General features: G+C 37.0%; 2 protein-coding genes and 2 long non-coding RNA genes across 5 annotated transcripts; 1 reads left to right on the top strand and 3 right to left on the bottom strand.

The window, feature by feature from the left end:
* Nucleotides 1–2,022: 2,022 nt before the first annotated feature.
* LOC125054003 (potassium/sodium hyperpolarization-activated cyclic nucleotide-gated channel 3-like) lies at nucleotides 2,023–13,854 on the bottom strand. The gene is made up of 7 exons (XM_047655649.1): nucleotides 13,689–13,854; nucleotides 12,462–12,767; nucleotides 5,971–6,172; nucleotides 5,092–5,183; nucleotides 4,062–4,247; nucleotides 3,018–3,207; nucleotides 2,023–2,432 (listed from the first exon to the last, which is right to left on the bottom strand). The coding sequence occupies exons 1-7, from the start codon at nucleotides 13,770–13,772 to the stop codon at nucleotides 2,101–2,103; spliced, it is 1,392 nt and encodes a 463-aa protein (XP_047511605.1). The 5' UTR covers nucleotides 13,773–13,854; the 3' UTR covers nucleotides 2,023–2,100.
* Nucleotides 13,855–14,991: 1,137 nt separating this feature from the next.
* LOC125054189 lies at nucleotides 14,992–15,402 on the top strand. Its single transcript, XR_007117674.1, has 2 exons — nucleotides 14,992–15,222; nucleotides 15,314–15,402. It is a non-coding gene; the product is annotated as an uncharacterized LOC125054189 (long non-coding RNA).
* Nucleotides 15,403–16,695: 1,293 nt separating this feature from the next.
* Nucleotides 16,696–19,865, bottom strand: LOC125054139. The gene is made up of 2 exons (XR_007117665.1): nucleotides 19,296–19,865; nucleotides 16,696–17,976 (listed from the first exon to the last, which is right to left on the bottom strand). It is a non-coding gene; the product is annotated as an uncharacterized LOC125054139 (long non-coding RNA).
* A 1,149-nt stretch (nucleotides 19,866–21,014) lies between these two features.
* Nucleotides 21,015–25,463, bottom strand: LOC125053998 (leucine-rich repeat and IQ domain-containing protein 4-like). 2 transcript variants are annotated; one of them, XR_007117646.1, is made up of 4 exons: nucleotides 24,889–25,342; nucleotides 23,064–23,214; nucleotides 21,254–21,736; nucleotides 21,015–21,158 (listed from the first exon to the last, which is right to left on the bottom strand). XR_007117646.1 is itself a non-coding variant. In XM_047655644.1 (4 exons), exons 1-4 carry the CDS (start codon nucleotides 25,279–25,281, stop codon nucleotides 21,041–21,043), a joined length of 1,152 nt encoding a protein of 383 aa, XP_047511600.1. In that variant the 5' UTR covers nucleotides 25,282–25,463; the 3' UTR covers nucleotides 21,015–21,040. The 2 variants fall into 2 exon arrangements, 1 of the variants encoding a protein (XP_047511600.1); XM_047655644.1 differs by having other exon boundaries at nucleotides 24,882–25,463.
* Between the last annotated feature and the right edge of the window lie 519 nt (nucleotides 25,464–25,982).

The following is a 25,982-nucleotide window of genomic DNA, read 5'->3' as shown; positions in this document are numbered from 1 at the left end:
TATGTACCAAAATGGCTTGGAGGGACTCGGTGATTATTTCGATTAACAGAGGGTCAAGATTTCAAGTAATGGAGGTTTTGGTGTTTTAAGGGAAGGGAACAAAACATTTTTTCGAGATTTGGAGGTTTTTGACTTATCGAGGTTCGACTTAACGAGGTTCTACTGAAAATACTTCTACAAAGCGCTATCGAAAACGAAGAAATTGTAATAAGATTACGAAAACCTTTATATAACAGCGGTGCCGTTATCTAACGGCCGTAATGTAACGTTGGGTGACGTCACCCATACGTTGTCTATAAATAACAAACGTCGAGTGTCACCGTAACGTCAAATAGCGGTGCTGTCATTTTCATGACGGCCGTCATAGCGGTGATAAACAGTAGTTCAACGTTTTTCGCGTGTAGCGGTGCGCATATTTAATTAATACAATGACTTGGACGAGCGAAAATGATGAACAATTAATTGATTTGAGTTTAAAATCATGGCATTGTACAATATCAAATCCAAAGAGTACAGACATGCTCAGATGAAACAAAATTTGTGGAACGAAATTGGAATAATGCTTCAAAAATACGGTCGCACTACTTTCTAGGAAACCACAGCTTGGCCACCGCAAAGACGGCCGTTATTAACAACCGTAAAATGACGGCCGTTAGTTAACGGCACCACTTTTCTAGGAAACCGTAGATTAAGTCTCATCTATATTTGACGTCGCTAGGTTTGCTTGGGACGGCAAAACTTTCCTTGCTACAGTTTAAACTAATTCTCGTACCAACTCGATATAATTCAAAGTCGTAAAGAGAAATAAACTAAGAAATCCATATATTTTTAAATTTCGAATGCGGTCTGTTCACGGTGACCGACTAGATATAGAACTCGTAAACTGAATTGCATCAAATGAAGTTCAATAAACAATAGAAGTTCTAGTAACGGAATTAGATATTCAAGAGATCGCCAGAGTGCGATTATAAAAATGAATGTAATGAATAATCAGGCTGGTTGACGTTATAAGAGGGATTTTGCCAATTGCAGTTATTCAATAATTTTTCAGAGTACTCCTCGTTGGTCTGTGACTAAGAGTTAAAAAGAGAAAGAGTAAGAGAGAAAAATTGTTAATTTGGTGCAATTCAGATTTACAATTCAAAATAATATTTTGAATACTGACATAATAAACATTCCATTCTGGATATTGGAATTTTTTTCGATAGAAGTTATAGATCGGAATGCATTTATTACAGCAAGTGGTTTCTTTGGGGGATGAATATCCAGTAAAACTAATAATCTTAAATAGAGTCTTTCAAATCTTATAAAACATGCACTAAATATATTAGCGTGTTTGTAAGGTCCATTTTTGACAATGGAAAGATATTGTTACCATAGTAACAAACACGTTACTATGTTAAGCATGTAAAAACAAGAATGTCTATTGTCTCAAAGTAATGTCGGATTTATTTTTGCTAAAAAATTTCCTTGAAAATGTAAATTTTTATAATGCATTCCGAAATCTTCCCTCTTCTTTTTAAATTGTGATATTTTTCGATTGAGCGAATACTTGAATCAGTATTTATAGTTTAATATATTTTTTTAGTTTAAAATGGTGGCTGGAATAAAACGCTGTAAAATATTTGTGTTTCATTTAATATCTCACAATTATTACAAGTACCCATAAACAACGAGCATGCATGGTGAAGGAAAATGGATGAAGCGAGAGAGGTATGTCAGGTAGAAAGTGGAGATATGTGGTCTCTGCTTAAGCCCTTCGGGGAAAAGCCGTAATTATTAAATTATTACAATCCCAGTTCAGTCTATGTGTTTAAATTTTATTTTCATCAGGTTCACCTGTTTGGGACTAATGCTAAATTGTTTTTAGTTAACGCGAGTATTACAGATTAACATACAACTTTAAACAGATATAAACTTGTCTCCACCACGATTTCCTATAAAGCACTCGAAACATAAAGTAATAATTTAAAACGACGTAAATTCTGTACTGTTAGAAATTACCGCATTAACCATTGGATATGAAGTAAAGTTTGGATAAAGATCTTGAAAAAAATTAAACTCTATAAGACTGCTTCTTAAATCTAACATTGTAATATTTCATTCCAATTCGACCTTTCTGCTCTTCTTCATGTTCAACTCTGTTTTATGGTGGTCATCCAACATTTTGGACTGCTCATATCTGTTAGTTGCCAACTTTTTGATGTCCTCATACACAGTGGGGTAGCAGGCAACGTAACTTTCGAAATCCTCTCTGTCCAATCTAAACAGTTCACAATTCGTTACAGCCACAGCGGAGGCGGTTCGCAGTCTGTGACTCATTACTAGCGCGATTTCTCCAAAGAAATCGCCGTCTTCCAAATGACACACTTCCTTACCTGACTCGCAATATATTGCTACAGTACCTTTGTGAATAAAGTATAGGCAATCTCCTGAAAAGTATAATAATATTATTTTATGTAAACAGTTTGTCAAAGACAATGTTGAGAAATTTAAAAATTTAACAATGGATTTCATGTTAATTTAGGATTTTCGGATATTTTACTCCTAAATTAAAACCTTAGTTTGTATAGAAATCACTTATTCTCAAAGTAGAAAAAGTGACCGTCTAACTAGTATTTTTTTCATATAATATGTAAATTTATACGTAACATATTCAGACTACCACTAGATACTACTAAATAAAGTCGTTTTTACGTAAGTATACGAAGTGAAAGCAGAGCCGTGTTGGCCTAGTGGTTTCAGTTTGCGGCTTTCATCTCTGAGGTCGTAGGTTCGATCCCCGGCTGTGCACCAATGGACTTTCTAAGTGCGTATTTAACATTTGCTCGGACGGTGAAGTAAAACATAGTGAGGAAACCGATTTGCCTTAGACCCAAAAAGTCGTGTGTCAGGCACAGAAGGCTGTTAATCCATTATGTGATTTTGTGCAACACGTTTATTTATTCAAATTGACACGAGTGGTAATATAGGTTAATGAATAACAAACAAAAGTCTAACATTCATATGAAACTGACCTATAGTTTTGATCTTCATGATAATATCACCAGCAATAAACATAACAATTCTAAGTTTACTCCCGATTTGAAACAGCAGTGATCCAGGTAGCTGCTTCAGGAATGCCACATCTCGTACTAGTTGTCTCCCTGTGTGCATGATTATGTCTTCACGGAGTTGACCAGACACACAGGACATCATACGATATTCCTAAAAAACATATGAGGGAATCAATATATTATAGACTATTTATTTCGTAATAACTCTAACAATTTTATAGTCCCTAGTGTTTTGTCTCGTTTTGTCAAATTGAATAAACGCTGTGATGAAGAGAGATGATTGTTATTTGTTATATGGTGTAATTAAGCCGATTAAATTTCAATGAATGTTTACTCTCTTCAGAGCAGTATCGTAGGGGCTAGACGACCGACCCTCATGTCGTATATCAATACTTGTATGTATGTATATTACGCACGTTTAAAACGGTGTATGTAATCTATTTTTATTTGTGTAACAGGGCAAAAGGCTCATCTAATGTTAATTGATACCGCCGACCGTGTACACTCACATTGTCAGAGGGCTCGCCAGTTGCCGGAATTTAAAGATTTTGTCGCTCTTTTCTTGAAGGACCCTAAGTCGAATTGGTTCGGAAATCCGGTAGGCAGCTGGACATAGTGGTGGTTTGCGGCAAAAAGGCTCCTCACTCACAGAAAACGATTTTACTATTAGTCTGTAGAGAAAAATGATCAAAAATCAAGAATATTATCGCCTCTGCATTTTCATTATCTTTCACGGATTTTATTCCACGTCCAATTTTAACGTTATTCTTAGAAAAAACGTATAACGTCTTGTTCGTGATATCCACTCAAGATGTATCCACCCACTCTGTAACTTTCAGCGATAACGATATCGACGTTATGGTATAAAGGTTCAACCTTGGGATCAGGCGGAATAACTCATCAGTATCGCTATTGTAACTTAGGGCTCTGATGTAAGGGATTGGAACCAAATTTCCTTAAAGAATGTCAATACAGTTTCAAAGTATCAATTTAAACTCAACTTACTGCGAAGAAATGTGACTGAAATCCAATCGCGTAAAACCTGAGGACTTTGTTTTTAATTCTCGTTGGAAATTTCTTCTGATCCAAGTACATTTCGACTTGCTTCGCCATCATGAAGTATTGGGCTCGGGCTGATTCCGTCCCGAATAATGTAATAAGATATTTAAATCCGCAATGTAATAGTAATACCTACAACATGTTTGGTTTAGGCTTAAAACGACCGCTACAACGCTAATGTTCATATAAACCTAATAATTAATTTCGATTTATAATGAGTGTTAGTTGATGGCGCCTTTTAATTATGGATCTATCAAGTGTTAGGGTGCGTCCACATCTGGCGAATGCGCCGCGAATGTGCAGCTCGCCAGCCGTTTGCGAGATGCGCGCGTGCAGTCACGGCAACGGTTATGTGCGCCTCTTTAGCGCAACTCATGCAAGGCTCGTATAAGGGGTGCCATTCCCCGTTTTCCATTCCGTTTGCTGGCGTGGGCGGAAGGAAGACGCCGCCGCGCCCGCGCGCTGATCGCGTACGGCGCACGAACAAAAATGCACGCGCGCAGCTCGCAAACTGCTTGCGAGCTGCCCATTCGCGGCGCATTCGCCAGATGTGGACGCACCCTTACAGTTTAATTATCCAATTAATTCATTTCTGATCGCGCTTTACGCTTATGATTTAAATATTTATACTTCTTTTCTTACATTAAATAATTTTAACATAACTTATATTCTTTACTGCAATGTAATTTTAATACAAAACGACAAAGGATTCCTCATATAAACCGTCGTCAATGGGTTTGGTTTGCAACTGCGTTGCCGGCTTTTAGGTAGTAAAAGTAGGGACGTAGAGTACTGGTACTACGTTCTTCTCTTGAAGGTTCCCAGCTTGTAACGGTTAGGAAATACCTGGATAGGATAGGCTGCTGGTTCCATAACGTGTAGTACAAAGTGCTCTTAACGTCAGACATAAAGGTATAAATTGCGTCATTAGTTTCAGATACAAACAAATGTATAAATATTGATTAGTAATAAATACCTGAGAAATGAACCATGCAACAATGAGAAACGTTTTAACACACCCTTCTTTCTCAAGGATGTCTATATTTGCGTTTCCCCTCAGCATACCAACTGTAAATTACATTTTCAATTCGATTTTAAATGTAAATATATCGGAAAATAAACTACCTTGGTTCGCGGATGATTGCATATATAACCTCACATATAAGTAGCTGAGGTGTTTAGATGACGCGAAATCATACAAAGTTCAACGCCTGGGCATGATTTTCTTATGTACGCGTATAGCAGTTGTGTATGAGTTTTATTTGAATTGCTTTTTTGTGTGCTATTATGCCCGAAAAACAGTATTTAAATCAATATTCCTGTTTTTCGGGTGTTTCTCTATTTTTATATATAATAGGAGGCAAACGGGGACGGGGGTCATCTGATGTTAAGCGATACCACCGCCCATGGACAGTCACATTGCCAGAAGGCTCGCAGTTTGTTTCTGACCTTTTAAGAATTGGTACTCTCTTTTCTTGAAGGACCCTAAGGCGAATCGAAATACTTCAGTGGGCAGCTGGTTTCACGTAGTGGTGGCAGTAATAAGATGCGTGGCAAAAAATGCCTTTTATAACGGTCTTTGTTCCTCTCTAGTTGTGGAACGACAGACGTCGAGGTAATACAGGTAAAATATCGTACTTTGCCTCGACGTCCGATGATGAAACTCAGCTGCCGCTATTAATCCCAACAACTCTGAACACTCCCCATTATAAATACGGTAGAAGATGCCAAGAGAATCCACACCTCTACGCAACGCCATCTCTCTCTCTCTCTCTTTGTTTCCTATTTTTTGCAATTGCAATCTTAATTTCGAATTGTATACATGACTCTTTTAACTTCATAATATATAACAAACCTGCTCTATCCATTGAATAGACGAATCTGGTTGTTAATTCTTTATTCCACAGATTTCCCATCGTAATCCAGGAACAATTTTTGGGTGTTTCTGGGGTATAAGAGTCCTCGTACATATATTCAACAGCAAATTGCAAATACATATTCCAGATTATATATATTACTATAAGCAGGGTAATTTCTATCGCCGTGTCCCATGCTAGCTTTAAGAAAAATTGTTTTTTATTATAATTTTTGCGTTTGCTTAAATGCAGACAAGTAATGTCTGCATTTAAGTCGTGGCCGAATCATAAAATCGTTTCACGAAATGAACGGTTTCGTTTGTCTGTATGTTTCTCACTCATGTGAGAGACTAGGTCTGAGGATTCGAAGCAAGAATCTGACACAGAGGTGTTGGAGGTGCCACATACACATGTGGTGTGGCACCTCCAACACATATGTAATTATTAAGGTTTATAATATGAAGACCTATTTGTTTGTAATGGCTGAGTTCAAAAGTGACTAGTTTTATTAAAGATTAAAGATGATGTAGGAAGATATTTTCGTGATTTGTTTTAATTTAAAAGTTGTCCAAGTGAATATGTAGTTATATAAAATTATTACTGTAATTTTTTTTATAAATAAATTAATTTGTGGCGTAACCACAATACATTTATAATAATAATACATTAATTAAACTAACTACTATATAAATACAATAATATAATATATAAATACTTTACATACTAATTACACAAATATAAACATGCATAATAACACATAACATAACATACATCCAACAAACATATAATTTCCATATAGCCGCATCGTCGGGTCCCCGAGCATTGTCGGATCGTCCTTGTGTCGTGTCGCACCGAGTGAGCGCGCACGAAGTCCCGCTACTTGTGAGAACAAAGGAAGCCTCGAATGATCGCCGGCGCAGTGACGCGCGCGCCCGCTGTCCTCAGTCCGTCTCGCACGCTCACGGCAGACACACGCTTGCTTTACTTCGCTTACGCTTTTGTTAATTATCTTTTCTGTTATATTTATTTTTGCTTACGCTTGATGTAAATTATATTAATTTAGTTTGATGAATAAATAGTGGTAGAAGTGTCAGGACAGTTTAATTGTGTTTCCTAAATACACACGAACACCTACATTTCCTACATTGGTGACCCCGAATCAAGAACATATCACGGAGCAACATTACGTACGCAACTTAAACCGTAAGCTAGTGAATATCAGTTTTTTAAAATGCCTAAAAACCACGAACAAAGTGATGAAAGCAGTTCGCATTCCAAAGAAAGGACATTTATGCCTTCCGACATTTGTCGTGTCGGGGTACGACTTCCGCCTTTCTGGCCGGAAGAACCGGCAGTCTGGTTTGCACAAATTGAAGGGAGTTTTGCGCTCTCAGGTGTCAAAGATGACGACACCAAATATAATTACGTTAGTGCACAGCTTGAACACCGTTACGCGGCTGAGGTGAAGGACATTCTAATTCATCCTCCGGCAAGTGGAAAATATGAAAAGCTCAAAAGCGAGCTTATCAAAAGGTTATCAGCGTCGCGTGAGAAGGAATTAACCCAATTGCTGATGCATGAAGAGTTAGGAGACAGGCGACCATCCGCGTTTCTTCGGCATCTACAGCATCTAGCAGGCCCGAGCATACCGGATGATTTTATAAAGACTGTGTGGACTAGCCGCTTACCGGGCAATATACAAATCGTCGTGGCATCGCAGCCAGAGTCATCACTATCAGCATTAGCAGATCTGGCTGATAAAGTGCACGACCTTGTACCACCCGCGCCACAAGTGGCCGCCACGGATGCAGTCCCAAATTCAATCATTGAGAAACTGTCAAGAGAGATTGCAGAACTTAGTCGCCAAGTGCAGGCCCTCTCAGCAAGAGATTCGAGATCCAGGTCGAGGAGTACAAGTCAACGGGGAAGAAGCAACACGCGTTCCCAGTCAAGTTATAGGAAGTTCCCTACCTGTATTTTCCACCACAGATATGGTGACAAGGCACGAAGATGCATGAAACCTTGTGATTTTAAATCAGGGTCGGGAAATGCCAAAGGCAGTCATCAGTAGCGACACATGATTGCCGTAGCCCTACTTCTGGTCGCTTATTCATAACAGACAGAAGGACAAAAACGCAGTTTTTAGTTGACACTGGGAGTGACATCTGCGTTTTCCCACGCTCCGCCCTGAAACAGAGGCGACCACGCACAACCGAACTCAACGTTTACGCAGCGAACGGAACACCAGTCGCCATATACGGTGTCCAACAAATGGAACTCGACTTAGGTCTTCGGCGTGCATTTTCCTGGCAGTTCATAATAGCTGACGTTACAAAGGCTATTATCGGAGTCGATTTTTTATCGTACTATGACTTAATCGTAGACTGTCGTAACAAACGCCTGATCGACAACAAGACCAGCCTCTCAGCAAACGCAAATCCAGTTCCTGCATCTGATGCCATAACTTCAGTCAAAACGATAACAGGCGAGTCCAAGTACTTGAACCTTCTTCGAGATTTTCCAGAAATCACTCGACCAGCAAGTACACATCGGGTCATACGTCACAATACGGTTCATCACATAAGAACAACCGCCGGACCGCCCGTATATTGCACACCAAGAAGACTTGCCCCAGACAAACTGAAGATTGCAAAACAGGAATTCGAAGAAATGCTGAGAATAGGGACAGCACGACCGTCAGAGAGCCCATGGTCATCGCCCCTTCACCTTGCCGCAAAAAAGGACAACGGATGGCGACCATGCGGCGATTACAGGATGTTAAACGCACGGACGATTCCCGATCGATATCCTATCCGGCACATCCAGGACTTCACCCAGAACATAGCTGGCTGCCGAATCTTCTCAAAAATCGATTTAATCAAGGCGTATAATCAAATTCCAGTAAATCCCGAGGATATTCCGAAAACGGCCATAACCACGCCCTTCGGAATGTACGAGTTTCCTTATATGACTTTTGGCCTAAGAAACGCAGGTCAAACGTTTCAAAGATTTGTTGATGAAATGACTCACAACCTGAACTTTTGCTACACATATTTAGACGATTTTCTGATATCCTCCCCCGACGAGGAGACACATTACCGTCACTTACGCCTCCTTTTCGAGCGATTGAAGGAGTACGGTATGGTCATAAACACATCCAAGTGTGTTTTTGGGGCACAAGAGGTAACGTTCCTCGGCTGTAGCGTATCTAGCAAAGGTATCAGACCACTAGATACCAAAGTCAAAGTGATTAAGGACTACCCCACCCCGAAAACTGTTCGTGAGTTAAGGAGATTTTTGGGGATGATTAATTTCTACCGTCGTTTTATCAAAAACGCTGCCTCGTTCCAGACGCCATTGCATAGCTTACTTACTGGATCCATAAAAGGCAATCACCCAATAAACGTCACCGGAGAAGCACTCCAGGCATTCGAAGACTGCAAGAAGAGTCTATGCCAAGCAGCTCTCCTAGCGCACCCAGACATGGACGCCAAACTAGCGTTGGTCACAGATGCATCCGACGTCGCAATCGGCGGTGTTATACAGCAGCAGAAAGACGGGGAATGGCAACCCCTCGCTTTCTTTAGCCGTAAATTGAGTCCATCACAAAAGAAATACTCGCCGTATGACAGAGAACTACTTGCGATTTACGAATCAATAAAACATTTCCGACACCTGGTGGAAGCAAGACACTTCACAGTATTTACAGACCACAAGCCAATCTGCTTCGCATTTCAAAGTCACAAAGAAAAGTGTTCACCACGCCAGTTTCGGCATTTAGATTATATAGCTCAATTCACAACTGACATCAAACACATATCAGGAAAGGATAATGTAGTTGCCGATACTCTCTCAAGAATAGAGGAAATAGTACAACCTGTAGAAACAAAGAACTTGGCCATTTCACAGGGTAAAGACCCAGAACTAAGGCAACTCCTAGAAAGTGGAACCTCGCTTAAACTTGTCAAAGTAACTGTACCTGGAACAAAACTGGAACTTTACTGTGACGACAGCATGCCAAACCCACGACCTTACGTACCAAAAGAGTTCAGAAGACAAGTCTTCGACAGCCTGCACTCACTTAGCCATCCTGGCGCTAAAGCTTCTGCAAAACTAGTAGCTCAGCGTTACGTATGGCCAGGAGTAAACAAAGATTGTCGCGATTGGATCAAGCTCTGTCACCCATGTCAACGTTCAAAGGTCACTAGGCATGTAACTCCACAGATGGGCAACTTCAAGCTACCAAACGGTAGATTTACCTACGTACATATTGATCTCATCGGACCACTACCTCTCTCGGATGGCTACCGTTATTGTCTAACCGCCGTAGATAGATTCACTAGATGGCCCGAGGCAATCCCCTTGCAAGATATTACCGCTGAAACAGTCGCCAAAGCTCTCGTTTGCAACTGGATATCACGTTACGGTTGCCCTACTGAAGTAGTGACAGATCGCGGGAAGCAATTTGAGTCTGCACTGCTGAAACAGTTATCAGAACTTGCCGGATTTCAACGCAACAGAACCACTGCGTATCATCCTGCAAGCAACGGAATGGTGGAACGGATGCACAGACAACTTAAGGCAGCCATAATATGCCATGGAAGTCTTAAATGGACGGAAAGCTTACCTCTAGTACTACTAGGAATGAGAAGCGCCTTCAAAGAGGACATACAAGCATCACCCGCTGAACTCCTCTACGGCGAACCCCTCAGACTTCCCGGAGAGTTTCTGCAACCAACCGACCAGCATACGACCAGTGACCTCATCGAATACTCAGCACGACTGCGTTCTATTATGAACAATATCCGCCCTCAGCCAGCCGCAAGACACAGCAAACGTAACATCTTCGTGTACCGAGATTTACCTTCTGCTACTCACGTTTACGTCCGAGATGACACCGTGAGAGGATCCCTTCAGCCGGCATACACTGGGCCATACTTAGTCCTGCAACGAGACACTAAAGTCTTTAAGCTACTTGTTAAAGGAAAAGAACAGACAGTATCGATAGAGAGGTTAAAACCAGCCTATTTATTTACACCAGATACTCGTTCAGAGACTCGTTCGTTTGAAGATGAAATTCCAAACCCTGTAAGCATAGATAAAGAAGTAAGAATTACTCGCTCAGGAAGAAGAGTGAGATTCCCTGACTATTATCGCCCATCCTAGGATGGTCTCAAGGGGGGAGTCATGTGGCGTAACCACAATACATTTATAATAATAATACATTAATTAAACTAACTACTATATAAATACAATAATATAATATATAAATACTTTACATACTAATTACACAAATATAAACATGCATAATAACACATAACATAACATACATCCAACAAACATATAATTTCCATATAGCCGCATCGTCGGGTCCCCGAGCATTGTCGGATCGTCCTTGTGTCGTGTCGCACCGAGTGAGCGCGCACGAAGTCCCGCTACTTGTGAGAACAAAGGAAGCCTCGAATGATCGCCGGCGCAGTGACGCGCGCGCCCGCTGTCCTCAGTCCGTCTCGCACGCTCACGGCAGACACACGCTTGCTTTACTTCGCTTACGCTTTTGTTAATTATCTTTTCTGTTATATTTATTTTTGCTTACGCTTGATGTAAATTATATTAATTTAGTTTGATGAATAAATAGTGGTAGAAGTGTCAGGACAGTTTAATTGTGTTTCCTAAATACACACGAACACCTACATTTCCTACAAATTAATTAATCTATAGACGAAAAATATGGCACAGAGCGCCCCACGCGTTTTCACAATAATACCAGTATTTTTTGTTCATTACCATTTTCAGCCTAATTTAGGCTGAAAATGGTAATGGGAATTATTTTTCACTTTTTAGTTCGATGTGCTTTAAAAGCGTGTTTTTTAGTTTTTTTTAACTATTATTTATTTTTATTTTTTAGTTAAATTTTTTTTTTCGGATTATTGCATTGTCATCGATCTTTGACAGGTGCGCAAAATTTGAATAAATTCTGTCCGTTGAAAGTGGGTCAAAATCGAGTCCGAAGGAGTCGGTTACATACATACATACAGGTGAAGCTAATATAAATCGTGTAATAAAATAAGGATCTTTTGGACTGATATCAATTTAACTACTTTTTTATGTTAAAGCAGGCAAACGGAAAGTAGGCTCACCTAATGTTAAACGTTTCTTCCGCCCATAGACACTTACACCGCCAGAAGGAAGGCAAGGGCGCTGCCGCCCTTTTAAGAATTTCTACGCTCTTTACTGAAGGACCCTAAGTCGAATTGGTTCGGAAATACTTCAGTGGGCAGCTGGTTTCACATAGCGATTGTGCGCAAAAAATGCCTTAAGAAACGCTCAGTTGTGGAACGACGGACGTCGAGGTGATACGGATGGTATTTTGTGCCTTGACGTCCGATGATGAAACACTGCAGGTATTAGTCCGAACTACTCCTATAGTACAACAAAGGCTATATTTATATCAAAAATATTGAGTATACTAAATAAATGATAATAGTACCTTTAGTTTAAAGGCATCTCTCAAATTGTTCACATGATAAAAGAGTTTAAGAATCCGTATTATCTTCAACGATGTTAACAGTAGCTCAAAATAAACACTTTCATAGCCAAACAACTTGAGAAAGACATTTGATACAGAGCTGATGTCTGGTATGAACCAAGTAGTGAAATATTTGGGAACAATACATTTCATATCTAGTATCACTTCAGGACAGGTATCTCCAACAATGTAGCCCGTAAAGAAGTTCGTCATTTTACATAATAGGTAAGTTATATCGAGACATAGTAAGGAGTAGCCTTCTAGAGCCTGAAAAAAGATATCTGTCAGGTGCATAAATGTGTGTTTTACGATGAGACGGCGAGCGAGCCTACGAAACAGGCATTAAATACAGCTACCGCAGCCGATGGATACTCATATTCCTAGGAGATACGCTGCCGGCTTTTAATAAAGATATACGCTCTTTTGTTAGTTGAAATAACGTTACCAATAGGACATATTTCTTTATATGATAAGAGGGCAAGCCTACGCCGTACAACACAGCCATACAAGGCAGGTACCGCAGATCATGGATACTCATGTGTAGGTGCTCTTACGGTCTATCAGGAGGTATGCTCTTTTTTAAATAGTGGGAGATCAAACGGTCAAAAGATCTCTGGGAGTCGATTCTACAGCTTGCTATTCGCAAATTAATGCCTAGAGACTGGAAGATTGCCAGTCATCGAGGTGGTGCGCATCTTTTGTGGAGGTGTAAGGAAGGCCGTGAAAATATTTCTGTTGCGTCGGAAATCAACCCTCGGATGTCGGGAGTGGGTCCCCAATTTCATTAAGTGCAATTTAGTATTATTAATGTCACTTTATGTAATAAATTACATATTGAATTAGTTCCTAAATTGGCTTTTATTTAATAAGCACATATATAAAAAATCTGTGTCGGGCACTTTTTAGGTCTGGGCCTCAGATTTCATGATCATTTGTTAATCTTATAGGCAAGTTGGTGATCAGCCTCCTGTGTCCTCCAGACACGCCGTCAACGTTTTAGGTCTAAGTCAAGCCGGTTTTCTCACGATGTTTTCTTCACCGTTCTAGTGAATGTTAAAGGCGCACATAGAAATAAATTCCATTGGTGCACAGCCGGGGATCGAACCTACGACCTCAGGGATGAGGGCCAACACTGCTCAATGCAATAACTATATAACAAAAACTCTTTTCAAATTAAATAAAACTAACGTATTCACGTGGATCCGGTCGAGAGAAATGGATAGTGAGTAGTATATCGGATACCATAATCAAAGACACAATAAAAGCCTCCATATATAATCTAAATTTACTCAACGGATGAATGGTCCAGGGATATTCTTTAAATTGAAGATATTTTACAGCACAAAGTGCAGAATATGACCTGCAAATCGAAAAATTAAATCTTAATATATATAAATTACGCGTCACGTTGTTTGTCCGCTATGGACACCTAAACTACTTAACCGATTTCAATCAAATTTGCACACCGTGTGCAGTTTGATCTAACTTAAAAGATAGGATAGCTTATGCATACAGTGTAAACTCTTTATAACGAATTTCAAGGGACCGAGCATTTCGAGGATTCGAGGTTTCGTTATAGGGAGAGAAGAATTAATGTATGTGTATTAGGTTACGTTGTAAAGAGTTGACACTGTATACGTATATATATATATATATCTAGTGGAAATAACTTAGTTATTTTAACGTAAATAAGTTTGAAAAGCTTTTTCTTACATAAATTTGCATAAGAATTTTTCGATCTCTTCAACAATAATACTAAATAGCGTTATATTTTAGTCAATGCCTCAGGAAACTACTATCTATTGGTGAAAACCGTTCCGTATTTTGCGAGTAGGTATGTCGCGTACATACAGACGCAGCCAGGGGACTGATTTTAAATAAATGTTTTGGATTTATTTATATCTAACGTTATCATAAAAATAAATCTTACTTGTACATCCGTCTAGACCTAGTATCACTTATATTTACAGTCATAAGATCCACTAAAACCCGTTTAAAACGACCACATATTATTTCATGGCTGGTGACTTTGTCTTTCGGTAAACAGCAGTTGTGTCCATGGAAGTAGCCGTATGAGTTCTCTGGCTTTTCATTTGCCTTCTCCAAAGGGGTCGCTGCGGACAGTCTTGGTGTCCACATTTTTGTTAACAATATTTAAACATACAACCTATTGACAGAAATATGACAGCAAAATATAGATAATGTTTCATGGAGATAGTGTAAAATAGAATAAATTCATTATGTTACAAGAAAGCGCTACAGCAGAAGGAGAAGAGGGCGCCCCAAGAAAAGGTAGATAGAAGAAGAAGAAGCGGTAGCAGGAAGCGAATAGAGAAAGAAAGCCATAGACTGAGTCAGTTGGAAAATGCTGGAGGAGGCCATTACCCGTGAAGGGGTTCCGATCGACGGTGCTGAAGGAAGCTAAGATATATGATAATGTATACAATGTAAAAAATCTACGCTGTATATATAGGTCTACCAGAGCTAAAAATTAGCGATTTTCATATGGCAACAAAAAAAAAATTCAGTTATCAACTGAAATTTCGAGGAATTGTTTTTGTTTTGGCTTCAAATTTCCTTTAAAAAGTGGTGAAAATGTCGAAGAAACCTCTTCGATCGCAAGCAAGAAGTATTGTTTTCAATGTTTATCAAAGAATACTTGATCAACAAGGTGCAGGACATGCACAATCATCGATATTGAGCTATGTGCAAGTGTTGACTGGTTAGTAGGAATGATACGTCTTGATACTTTGGTTTATTGGATTTTCGTGTGTATTATATTATGTAATTATATAAACTTTGGTTTATTTCAGGGGTTTCTAATACTATCATAAGACGAATTGTTGCCGAGGGCAGATCTAACAGAGGCGTATTTAGTACGCCCGGTAAAAAGAGGAAAGGTGGTTTTGATTTAGAATTGAAAAAAAAACTAAATATCAGATAGATGAGATTTTTAAATCACACGGCCACGAAGTCTTCGGCCATATCATTGTACGTTATAATAATAATAATAATAATAAAGCATATTTATTCAAGACTTACAATTTGTTTTGTTTACAACCTAATTTGAGTTAGTATATTTCTTAAACTATGTTAGTATAAGTTATTGAAGCCTTGACCCCATCCGGGTATATGCCTCCTCCATCCCATTCCAAACCTGTCTATCCCTTGCTTTCTCTAGCCAGTTTGTGCCTGCCACTTTGGCAATGTCATCCATCCATCTCATTTTTGGTCTGCCCCGATGTCTGTTCCCTGGGGGGCCTCTCCATTTTGTAATTTTGAGAGTCCATCTTTGGTCTGGGACCCTGGCTACATGTCCTGCCCATCGCCATTTCATTTTTAGAGCATGTTTGAGAACGTCTGTAACATTCGTCCTTTCCCTAATGGTTTTGTTGTTAACTTTATGTAACCTCCTTAGCCTTAGCATGCTCCTTTCCATGGCGTGTTGTGTAGAAAGCAATCTGTTTCTGGCCTTATTAGTGTACACCCATGTTTGGCTACCATAGGTGAGGCAAGGCAAAATGCAGACATCCATTACCATCTTTTTTAGCTCTAAATTATAAGATCCTTTTAAAATTTCTTTGTGTGACCAAAACTTGTTCCATGAGCTTCTAATTCTTCTTTCAATTTCTTGTTCATTGCTGTTGCTGTTGAAGGAAATTTGTTTCCCTAGATAGACATATTCCTTTACATATTGGATCTGGTGCCCATCTATTTGTATAGGTCTCTGCAGACTGTTTGTTAGAGCCTTAGTTTTACTGGCGTTCATGTGCAAGCCAACCTTTTTGCTTTCGTTGTTCAAAGATTGCATCATTTGCTGAAGTTCTGAAGCCGAGTTGGCAAAAAGTGCAATATCGTCTGCAAATCTTATGTGGCTTAGTCGTCTATTGCCCATCCATATACCATTCGATTTCCAGTCAAATTTTTGAAATATCGTTTCCAGAACTGCTATAAAAAGTTTAGGAGAGAGTGGATCCCCTTGCCTCACACCTCTTTCTATATTAATTTCTTCCCCTTTGTTTTCCAATCGTATTAAACTTATACTGTTTGAGTAGATGTTTTGGATCACTTTTGTATAGCAGTAGTTTATATTGCAAGATGTTAATGCTTCTCAAATGGAGGAGTGAGTGATGCTATCAAATGCCTTAAGATAGTCCACAAACCCTATATATAGAGGATACTTAAATTCTTTACATTTTTCTAAAAGTTGTTCGATTGTATGGATGTGGTCTATTGTTGAAAACTTGGAGCGAAAGCCGGCTTGTTCTACTGGCTGCAAGAGGTCAATTTTGTCTGCTATTCTGCTTAACAACAGTGATGAGAAAAGTTTGTAGATGCTGGATAACAAACTGATCGGCCTATAGTTACTGATATCTCTTGGATCTCCTTTTTTATACAGCAGGACAATTTCAGACTTGCACCATTGATACGGGACAGTTCCAGAAATAAATACCATATTAAACAGTCTAGTCAAGAATGTGAAAAGCAGTGGAGCTCCCACATTTAAGGCTTCGTTACTGATATTGTCTGGGCCAGGACTTTTTTCTGATTTTAATTTTATGATGTGCTTTAATACTTCTTTTTCTGAGATTTCGTCAATTTTAGGTTCCTTTTCAAGCTCGTTAATCATAGTCTCTGTTAAGTTGTTACTGTCCGGCATGTTTTTGTAAAGCTCTCTATAGTAGGCTGTTGCGCATTTAATTATTTCTTGTCGTGATTTGGTTTCTTTTTGTTTTTGGCTGAGGTTTTGAATCCAGTTTTTATGTGTGCTCAGTTCTTTGTAGGCCCGTTTAGCACTTCTAAATTTTGTCAAGTTTTTCTCTATAATTGTCTTTCTGTAATTCTGATAGTCTTCTCTGATCGCCTTGTTAGTTTTCTTATAAAGAGATTTTAGTTCTTCTTTTAATTCTTTAGTTTTATTTTTAGTAGACTTTAATTCCGTTCGTTGGGATATCAAATCTAGTGTTTCTTTTTTAAAGTATTTTATGTTCTCTTTTGCTGTTTTCCATTTTTGTGTTTAGACTAGAGATGATGATTTTTTCAAGATTGTCATAGTAAGTCTGGATATCTTGTGTTTTTTCTAGTGTTTCACTTTGTTTGGACAAGTTAGTTTCTAGTGCTTTTAAATAATTAGTTTTTTCGCTTTTAGTTTTTAATGATTTTGAAGTTAGTTTAAAGTTTTTTCGACTCAGTTTTGGTGTACCTAGATCGAAGGACGCTCGCAAAAGTCTGTGGTCGGAAGGAAAGTTAATCTTATTTAATACTTCGAGATTTGAAATGTTTTTTGAATTGTTGTACATTATGAAGTCTACTTCATTTTTTGTCGTTTCGTCGGGAGAATTCCAGGTCCACCTACGGCTAGGCTTTTTCTTGAAAAAGGTATTCAATATTAAGAGTTTATGCTCGTAAGCATATTGAATTAATCGTTCGCCTCTTTCGTTTCGGTTGCCGTAACCGTGTTGTCCCATTATTAACCCTAGATCACTAACCTTCGTCAAAACGACGACGCGGACTCAAAAAAAGTGGTTTAAATTTCGAGTGCGTAGTCTTACGCATTCCAAATTTCGGCTAATCTCAGTCGACCCATAACTCGCGCGAGCTACGAGTGTGTTTTTTGTATAAGGACCCTGTGTACGCCGTTCTAGCCACCATGACTCGTCGAATCGACGATGGTTAGTATTAACGTTATTCTTGCAGTTATTTTTCAATCTTTTGTGGTGGTATAATTAATACGCTGTTTTGTAAACTTTGCACTGAATATATTTTTATTTTAGATACGATCCGTCAGCTGTTATTAGATGATTAAAGTGACGAAGAAAACTGCTCTGAGAGTGAGAAAGAAGACCACCTTGAGGCTGATCCGGCTTATAAAACAGATGGTGAGGAAGAGATTTTTTCTGTGACAGAACAATCACCTTTAACTGAACACATCCACGCAAGTACACCTTCATCAATTGAAGACCCGTTATCAGTTAAACCGAGTTCACGAAGCCGAACAGCCTCAAGAAATATTGTTCATATTAGACCTGGGCCCACGCGTAATTGTAAAAACGAACTTGATCCGCCTTCTTGCTTCTTATTTTTTGTAACTGATAGTATGATGCGTTAAATACAAACGTAAAAGCCACCCAGAGAAAGACAGATTCCAATGAAGTAAGATCCACACATGCAAAAAAGATTACGAATTCCGACACTTCAAACGGGGCTGCTGGAACCCAATAACAGCGATATTGAATATGCCATGAACCAGTAGTTCTATTTCCACACATGAAAATGATCAAAGAGAAGATGCAGTTAGTCTTCCTATCACTAAAAAAAGAAAAAAAAAATGCAATTTGCCCCTCCGTAAGGCGAAGAATGACAAAGAGTTGTTGCACCAAGTGCAACAAAACCTTGTGTGGTGAACACAAACTTGACATTTGTCACAAATGTATTAATTAATAGTTTTTTTCTAAAACGTTTCTTTCTTTTGTTGATTTAATTACTTAATTTTAATATTTTAATATTTTTTTTTTTGTAAGTTTATAAGATTTAAGCATGAATGAAACCATAAATTTTCAAATGAGTAATAACTCTAGTCTCAATTAAAATACTTTAAATGTAATTAAATTGTGATTTTTGTAAATAAAAAACTTATAAACATGTTAACAAATGATTATTGTATTAAATAAATAAAACATATATAAATATTTTATTCCATTAACCCTTAGAAGCCTCCCTTTTGTACGGCGTAGCCGAAACGACGAAGGTTAGTAATAAGTGTTGTAAAATAAGGTTAGTGATCTAGGGTTAAACATTCATGTTCTTGACGGTGTCCAATCTTTGAATTAAAGTCACCCATAACTATTAATTTTTCATCTGCTAAGTCGTGAGCTTTTGCTAGATCTGCATAGAACTTGTCGATATCATCGTTGTTCGCGTTCGCTGTCGGGGCATAGACTTGTATTAGTGATAAAGCTTTATTGTCAATTTTCATTTGAAGTAGGGCTACTCTTTCTGAAATGCCATTAAAGTTGACTATATTCTGTTTTAGATTTTTTTTTATTAAAAAGCCCACTCCATGAAGGCCTTTTGTTTCGCCTATAAAGCAAAATATGTGGTTCTCATGCTCTTCGATGCCAATCCCCATTCTTCTTACTTCGGCAAGTCCTACGATATCATGTTCTACTTTTTCTAGTGCCAGTATCAGTTCGAGAAACCTTGTTGTTGTAGCTAAAGATTTCACATTGTATGTACATATTTTTAATGAGTTTTGTTTTCTGGTTGTTCCTTTTGATGGAGGGTGGTGGTCTCTTAAAGTCCCACGGGGACCAGCCGGGTTGGGACTTGTTGTAATTGGTGTGTTAGTTTTAATTGTTTCAGTATTTAGTAGATCATTGTAGATCATTGTACGTTATACCCCATAGAATTAATCTGGGGAATAATGAAACAAAAACTTGCGGGTAAAACTTCGTTACTATACCTGCAAGTAACATAAAAATTTTAACAGAGAAGAGATTTAAGAAGCTTACACTCAAGTAGGGATCGATGAATGGCGAAAATCTTGTGAAAATCTAATAAAAATTGAAAATCAGTTCATAGAACAAGATCAGTTAATTGAGATGCAGGAGGATAGGTTTATCTTAAATACTGCGTCTTCCTCTGCATATGAAGACTTTTTTATGGATGTGCAGTATTTGGAACCATTTTCAAGTTCTAATAGCCTATAATTAATTAATAAACTCATGAACAGAATAATTGGAGTTTTCATCTAAATTTCAAACCCCAAATTCGCCACAGTAAATTTTTAAAAAATTATCCTTGATCATTGGATAAATTTGTATATTTGCATGTATCACATACAATCAGCCGCTTTTAGGGAAAAAAAGTATCAAAACGTTTTACTCCAATTTCCCCAGTATTGCTAGCGTCAATTTCTTTTTTCTTTTTTTGCCATCAGATCCTAGTAGACCTATAATAATTATTTTGTCATGATTGGAAATTAAACAGGCTTTATTATTATTGTTATTACAAAAATGTGTTAACGAAGTTTTGAAATTTCTCAAAATACATTTTATTTTTGATACTCCATACCATAAAAGAATATAAAACTGTATTTGTGAAAAAAATAAGACTATTGCGTTATTATTTCTTTCTAATGCTGTCCTGTATGATTTATGGAAATCTACCTCAATAGGTTATGGGTTACAACTATTTACCCATAATAAAAATCTTTAAACTGAGTAACAATGAAGTGTGAAGGTCTAAACATGAATTTGAGTAGTTCTGGGTAGTTTCTTTCACTATTAAATGGAAAGGTAATGTAATAGAGATATAATAGGAGAGTTTATTGCCAGTACTTCTCTCCCGTTCTACGCCCTTGATTTGAGATCTGGCATTAAATGTAAAATTAGAAGCATTAATATGTGTTTCTTTACTGACATGTCATAAGTGTACATTATGTTACCTATGTGATTAAATGATTTTTTTACTTTTTAATAATATTTTTTTTTGTTAACGATAAATAAAACTGTATAAATAAAAGAATTTAATATTCTTCGTTATAATAATTCCCATTCTAAAACATTTTTCTCTGCCTTCCATAACTCAGCACATCTCTTCGAACAAAACACAGCACTTAATGTAATGTCTTCCATTTTATCAATTAATATTATTTTTCTGAAAAAAAAAAGCAATAAAAACGAAGGTTAGATTATAAATCGGTTTCTATTAATGATAATTAATATGCAAAGCTTATCGAAAAGTGAACTTACTGCGTACAAAATTCCAAGAAAACAAATTCAAATACAGGTTTTTTACAAATGACATTTTCACATCTGGAAACTGGTCCATTGCAGAGCTCGCTTTTTATGAAATTTGGTAAATAGCAATAATATTCCTCAATAAGATCCGATGGCACATATATTCTTTGTGCCCCAACGTTTCCTATTAACCTTGTTTTGTAATTTCCATTAATATCGCTTTGTGAAATATTAATTCCCTCTAAATATTCTTCTAGAAAACTCACACCTTCATTTGTTTTATTTCTATTAAAATAACTCAAGGATTGATTGTTGATTGAGTTTACTGTTCTACATATTAGTTGGTAGAACTTTCTCTTGCTTAGTTCAAATAGACTTGGTGGAGCGGGGCTTTTCGTAATAATCTGATAGGGGCCGGGAACAGGAATAACTGCTGCTTTGCCTTTCAATATCTTAATACGACCGGGTGTCTTGTCGTCATTTGTATGTAGACAGCTGTAAAAATATGTTATTTAATTAAAATAATATTCAGTGAAACATATTAGGTAGATTTTTTAGTAGGCTTAGGGACTGTTTCACGATGTACGGATAAGTTCCAAATTAGCTATTTATTACTTATTGGTAGGATAAACAGTAAACACTATTGTTGCGGTACACGACTGTCAGATAGCGCTATTCGTCACATACGAGTAAAGTCCATCATAAGTTATGAGTCCGATGAAGTGTCAAATAGCACAATTTATATTCCAAATAATTCATGTGTTGCATAGCTATTTGGTCCTTTATCCATACATTGTGAAACAGACCCTTAGTACGGTGCCTTTCAAATTTATTTTAACAAAAATAAACTCTGGGCATAACTATAAACAATTGAGAAAATCGTTGAGCATGACTGACCCGAGCTGTAACGCAAGTTCAGCTCTGTACATCAAGAGCAAACAACGTATATGACGAGAGAACGTTGAGGTATTTGCTACCACGGCTAATAAATGGACAACGCAGTCGGTTATCAGATAGCCTAACGTTAACCAACATAAAAAGTAAGTTGAAAAACTACTTTTATATTCATTTTTCACGCTCCTATACAAAACTGCTATGGCTACATTTATACAAACCACAGCGGTTTTCTAATTAACATATTATGATTTTATTAAATTATTATGTAAAATAAATAAATAAAAAGAAAACTATAAACAAGTATTGTATCTCGTAGTCTAGTATTGGCAGCAGTGTTGGCCTAGTGGCTTCAGCTTGCGACATACCTGAGGTCGTAGGTTCGATCCTCGGCTGTGCACCAATAGACTTTCTTTCTATGTGCGCATTTAACATTCGATCGAACGGTGAAGGAAAACACCGTGAGGAAACCGGCTTGCCCTAGACCCAAAAAGTCGACGGCGTGTCTCAGGCACTGTAGGCTGATCACCTACTTGCCTATTAGATTTAAAAATTATCACGAAACAGATTCAGAAATCTGAGGCCAAGACCTAAAGAGGTTGTAGCGCCACTGATTTTTAAATTTATACATACACGAAAAAACATCTCTACACAAATGCGCTCATGAAAAAAATTGAACCGACTTTAAAATGCACTAAAATCTATTCATTAAACCATCGGCTTATAAGCGACTAATCACGACGCCAGGAGGGACTTTGAATTTTTATAGCATTTCAGTTAATATCCTAAAAACTATCAATCTAAGCTCAAAACCCTTCCTGCAAGCGAAATATTATGACAATTCAAATATACCCAGTCAACGGACATAGGAGTTTTTATTGTACATAAAAAAATATCGAATTTTTTAACTTCATACAGAATACATTACCCAATATTCAGACTTCTTGTTTGTTGTTCCCTGAACATGTGGTACCAAAGAGAGTACGGTAATGTTTTCAGGTCAGTATTTCTCCAGAACCTAAATTCGCAATGATGGTAGTTGAAAACCGGTCTTTGTGGTAGCCACTTCAATTTGTTATCTGTAATTAAAATATATTAATAAATTTTTCCTATAAACTTTTAGAACTTCGTTAATCGTGTTCTGATATAATTAGATTAAGTCCGGTTTTTAATGTATTATTCCAATATCGTGATGTCTATTTTAAGATTTCTTGTAATGTTCGCTAATATGATTATCCACACTTGTAAAAAAGTTTTCTTATATTTTAAACTCTGCTTTCCAAGCTTTCCAAGTTAAATAAATAAACACCATTTCTACATCTTATATACAAGTACAAACAGTATAGTAAGAATATTGTAAATACTGTATTTGTGTGTTGAAAATAAATCTATATAGTATTGTCTTTGATTGACATAACCTTTACACATTTAAAGAAAAAACTTTTTAACCGGATTAAAGTTATGTATTATTATAAATTTACAATTATTTAACATAATTTTAAATTTATCCGACGTTGTATAATTGTAAATTTATAATAATACATAACTTTAATCCGGTTAAAAAGTTTTTTTTTTTTAAATAAATCTATAATTAAAAGAATTAGTGATTTCCAACAGAATGCAAAGCTATTTTGCTTAGCAAAAGCCCAGAACAATAGCAAATTTCGTAATTTCTGCGTAACTTACGTAAATGGGGCGAATCAATGAGGAAACATTAAATAAGATTTATGCCCAGTTTGTTAGCTCCAGTAAACATCGCAACTGTCTAACGTTTTACGAGCACTAAAAACATTTCAATGTGGTTTTACAAGGAGATTTTATGAATTTTGCATTCTATTGCTTTCGGAACACAATTCTTTTATTTATTTTTTATTTTTATTTTTCATCTATCACGAGATAATTTAAACTAAAATACATTAGATTTAAACAACTTTATCATATTCTAAACAGATAAAAAAAGTATAGGTGTGTTTTGACGGAATAATTTCTGGTGTTGATTTTTTGAAAATGCTACATTATATCTATTTTTTATTTATTTATTTTTCGTTTATTTATACTTTATTACCTTAATCAAAAACATACATGTAACAAAAATAAAAAAAATCAGGTTACACAAGTTATAAGGCAACTTTATATCTATTTAAATATTTTACTAAACTGATTATTTATCCTTCTTTCAGAAAGGTAAAAGCTTGCCATAAAATAGGATTTATTTTTGGACAGTTTAAAAGCTTTTTCGTAAGCATTCATTGTATTTCAAACACACGAAGAAACTATTATACATTAAGAACCTATAATTCTTATCTACTGATGAATCTGAAATAAACAATGTAATTACTGTTTAAAAAAATATTAGACTAAATTAAAAATTTTCGTTAAGTCTTTTGGAAGAATTTCCTTATTTAAAAACGTAATAACTTGGTCATAGCGATTATCGCGTAGCACAAAATTATTTTTTCCAAGTTCAACGTGGAACTATGTAATTTTTATTCTCTGGAAAACTGATTATCCCTTAAGAAACTTGCTTTAAAACTAAAATATGTATCGAATATTTTTTTCTTAACTCAGTATTCCTTCACTAACTATTAAGTAAGTGATGTTTAATTGGAAGTGTTTTAATAACAAAGGTACCGCGATGCGCCTTCAAGAAATGAGCCTAACACATCTTTAAAGACCGGCAACACACTTGCAATGAGCACTTAATTTTATTGAAACAAAACAGAAAAGACTTATAATAAACGTTTACCACAAACCGAAAGATATCGAAGCGAGCGCAACTCAGCCAGCCGCAGAGGTATATGCTCCAACTCATTTTCGTCTAATATCAGAAATTTAAGATTCCTCGCCTCAGCTATCTCATCTGGGATAAATCTTAATCGATTCCCGCTAATATCCAGGCACTTAAGGCTACATAACTTCGATATCTCCCGCGGTAACTCGGTAATATCGTTACCGCTCAAGTACAAGCTCTCTAGGTTGCTGAGTTTGCAAATATCGCTGGGAATGCGCGAAATCAGATTCTCCTTAAGATATATATCGATGACGTCCGTTTCATCTCCTTGCAGTTTCTGAAGTGGGAATTCTGTGAAACCCCTGTAGTTCCAATGTAGGACGGTTGGTACTTGAGCACTCATTGTGGAATGCATCACATCACTTTGGGGTATATCTGTTCCCGCACGAGTTGCGTTTGTTCCCGATCGTACGAGACTGCGATATGTGAGGTAATCAAGAATTATTTTTAAATCTATGGCAAGGCCTTTTCAAATTTAGAATTAGCTGTCATATTGTTCAGTGCTTTCACTGGTAATTTGCATCTATAAAATTGTAGTATGTAATTGATAAAGTATCAATAATAATTTCTTGTTATGTAACATAATATGTTCCGCGTTTGCTGTAAAAATTACTTCGTTTGCTAAGTAGTACGTTTGTGTTTTATATAGATGAATTAAAAAAAATAAAAAACAGAGTTTTATCTAAATTCTAAACGAAATTGCGGACGACTTTTATGATGTGATTTCACGTCGGCCTTTACTTTAGTTATCATAAGTACTTATATTTATTGATAAGTTTTACTTATTGTTTTTATTTAAAAAAAAAGGGGGCAAACGGGCACGAGGTTCGCCTGATGTTAAGATGATACCGCCACCCATAACTAACATTGCCATAGGGCTCGCAAGTGTGTTTCTGGCCTTTTAAAAATTGGTACAGTCTTTTATTGAAAGACCCTAAGTCGAATTCAAAAATAAGTTGGTGGTGCGCGGCAAAAACTGACTTAAAAAAACGCTCAGTTGTGAAACCACGGACGTCGATACGGGGAATAATAATTATTTATTTAATTAGTAAATAA

This window comes from Pieris napi, chromosome 11 (genome assembly GCF_905475465.1).
Source record: "Pieris napi chromosome 11, ilPieNapi1.2, whole genome shotgun sequence".
NCBI classification, from domain to species: domain Eukaryota; kingdom Metazoa; phylum Arthropoda; class Insecta; order Lepidoptera; family Pieridae; genus Pieris; species Pieris napi.
This window is presented reverse-complemented; position numbering and strand designations above follow the sequence as displayed.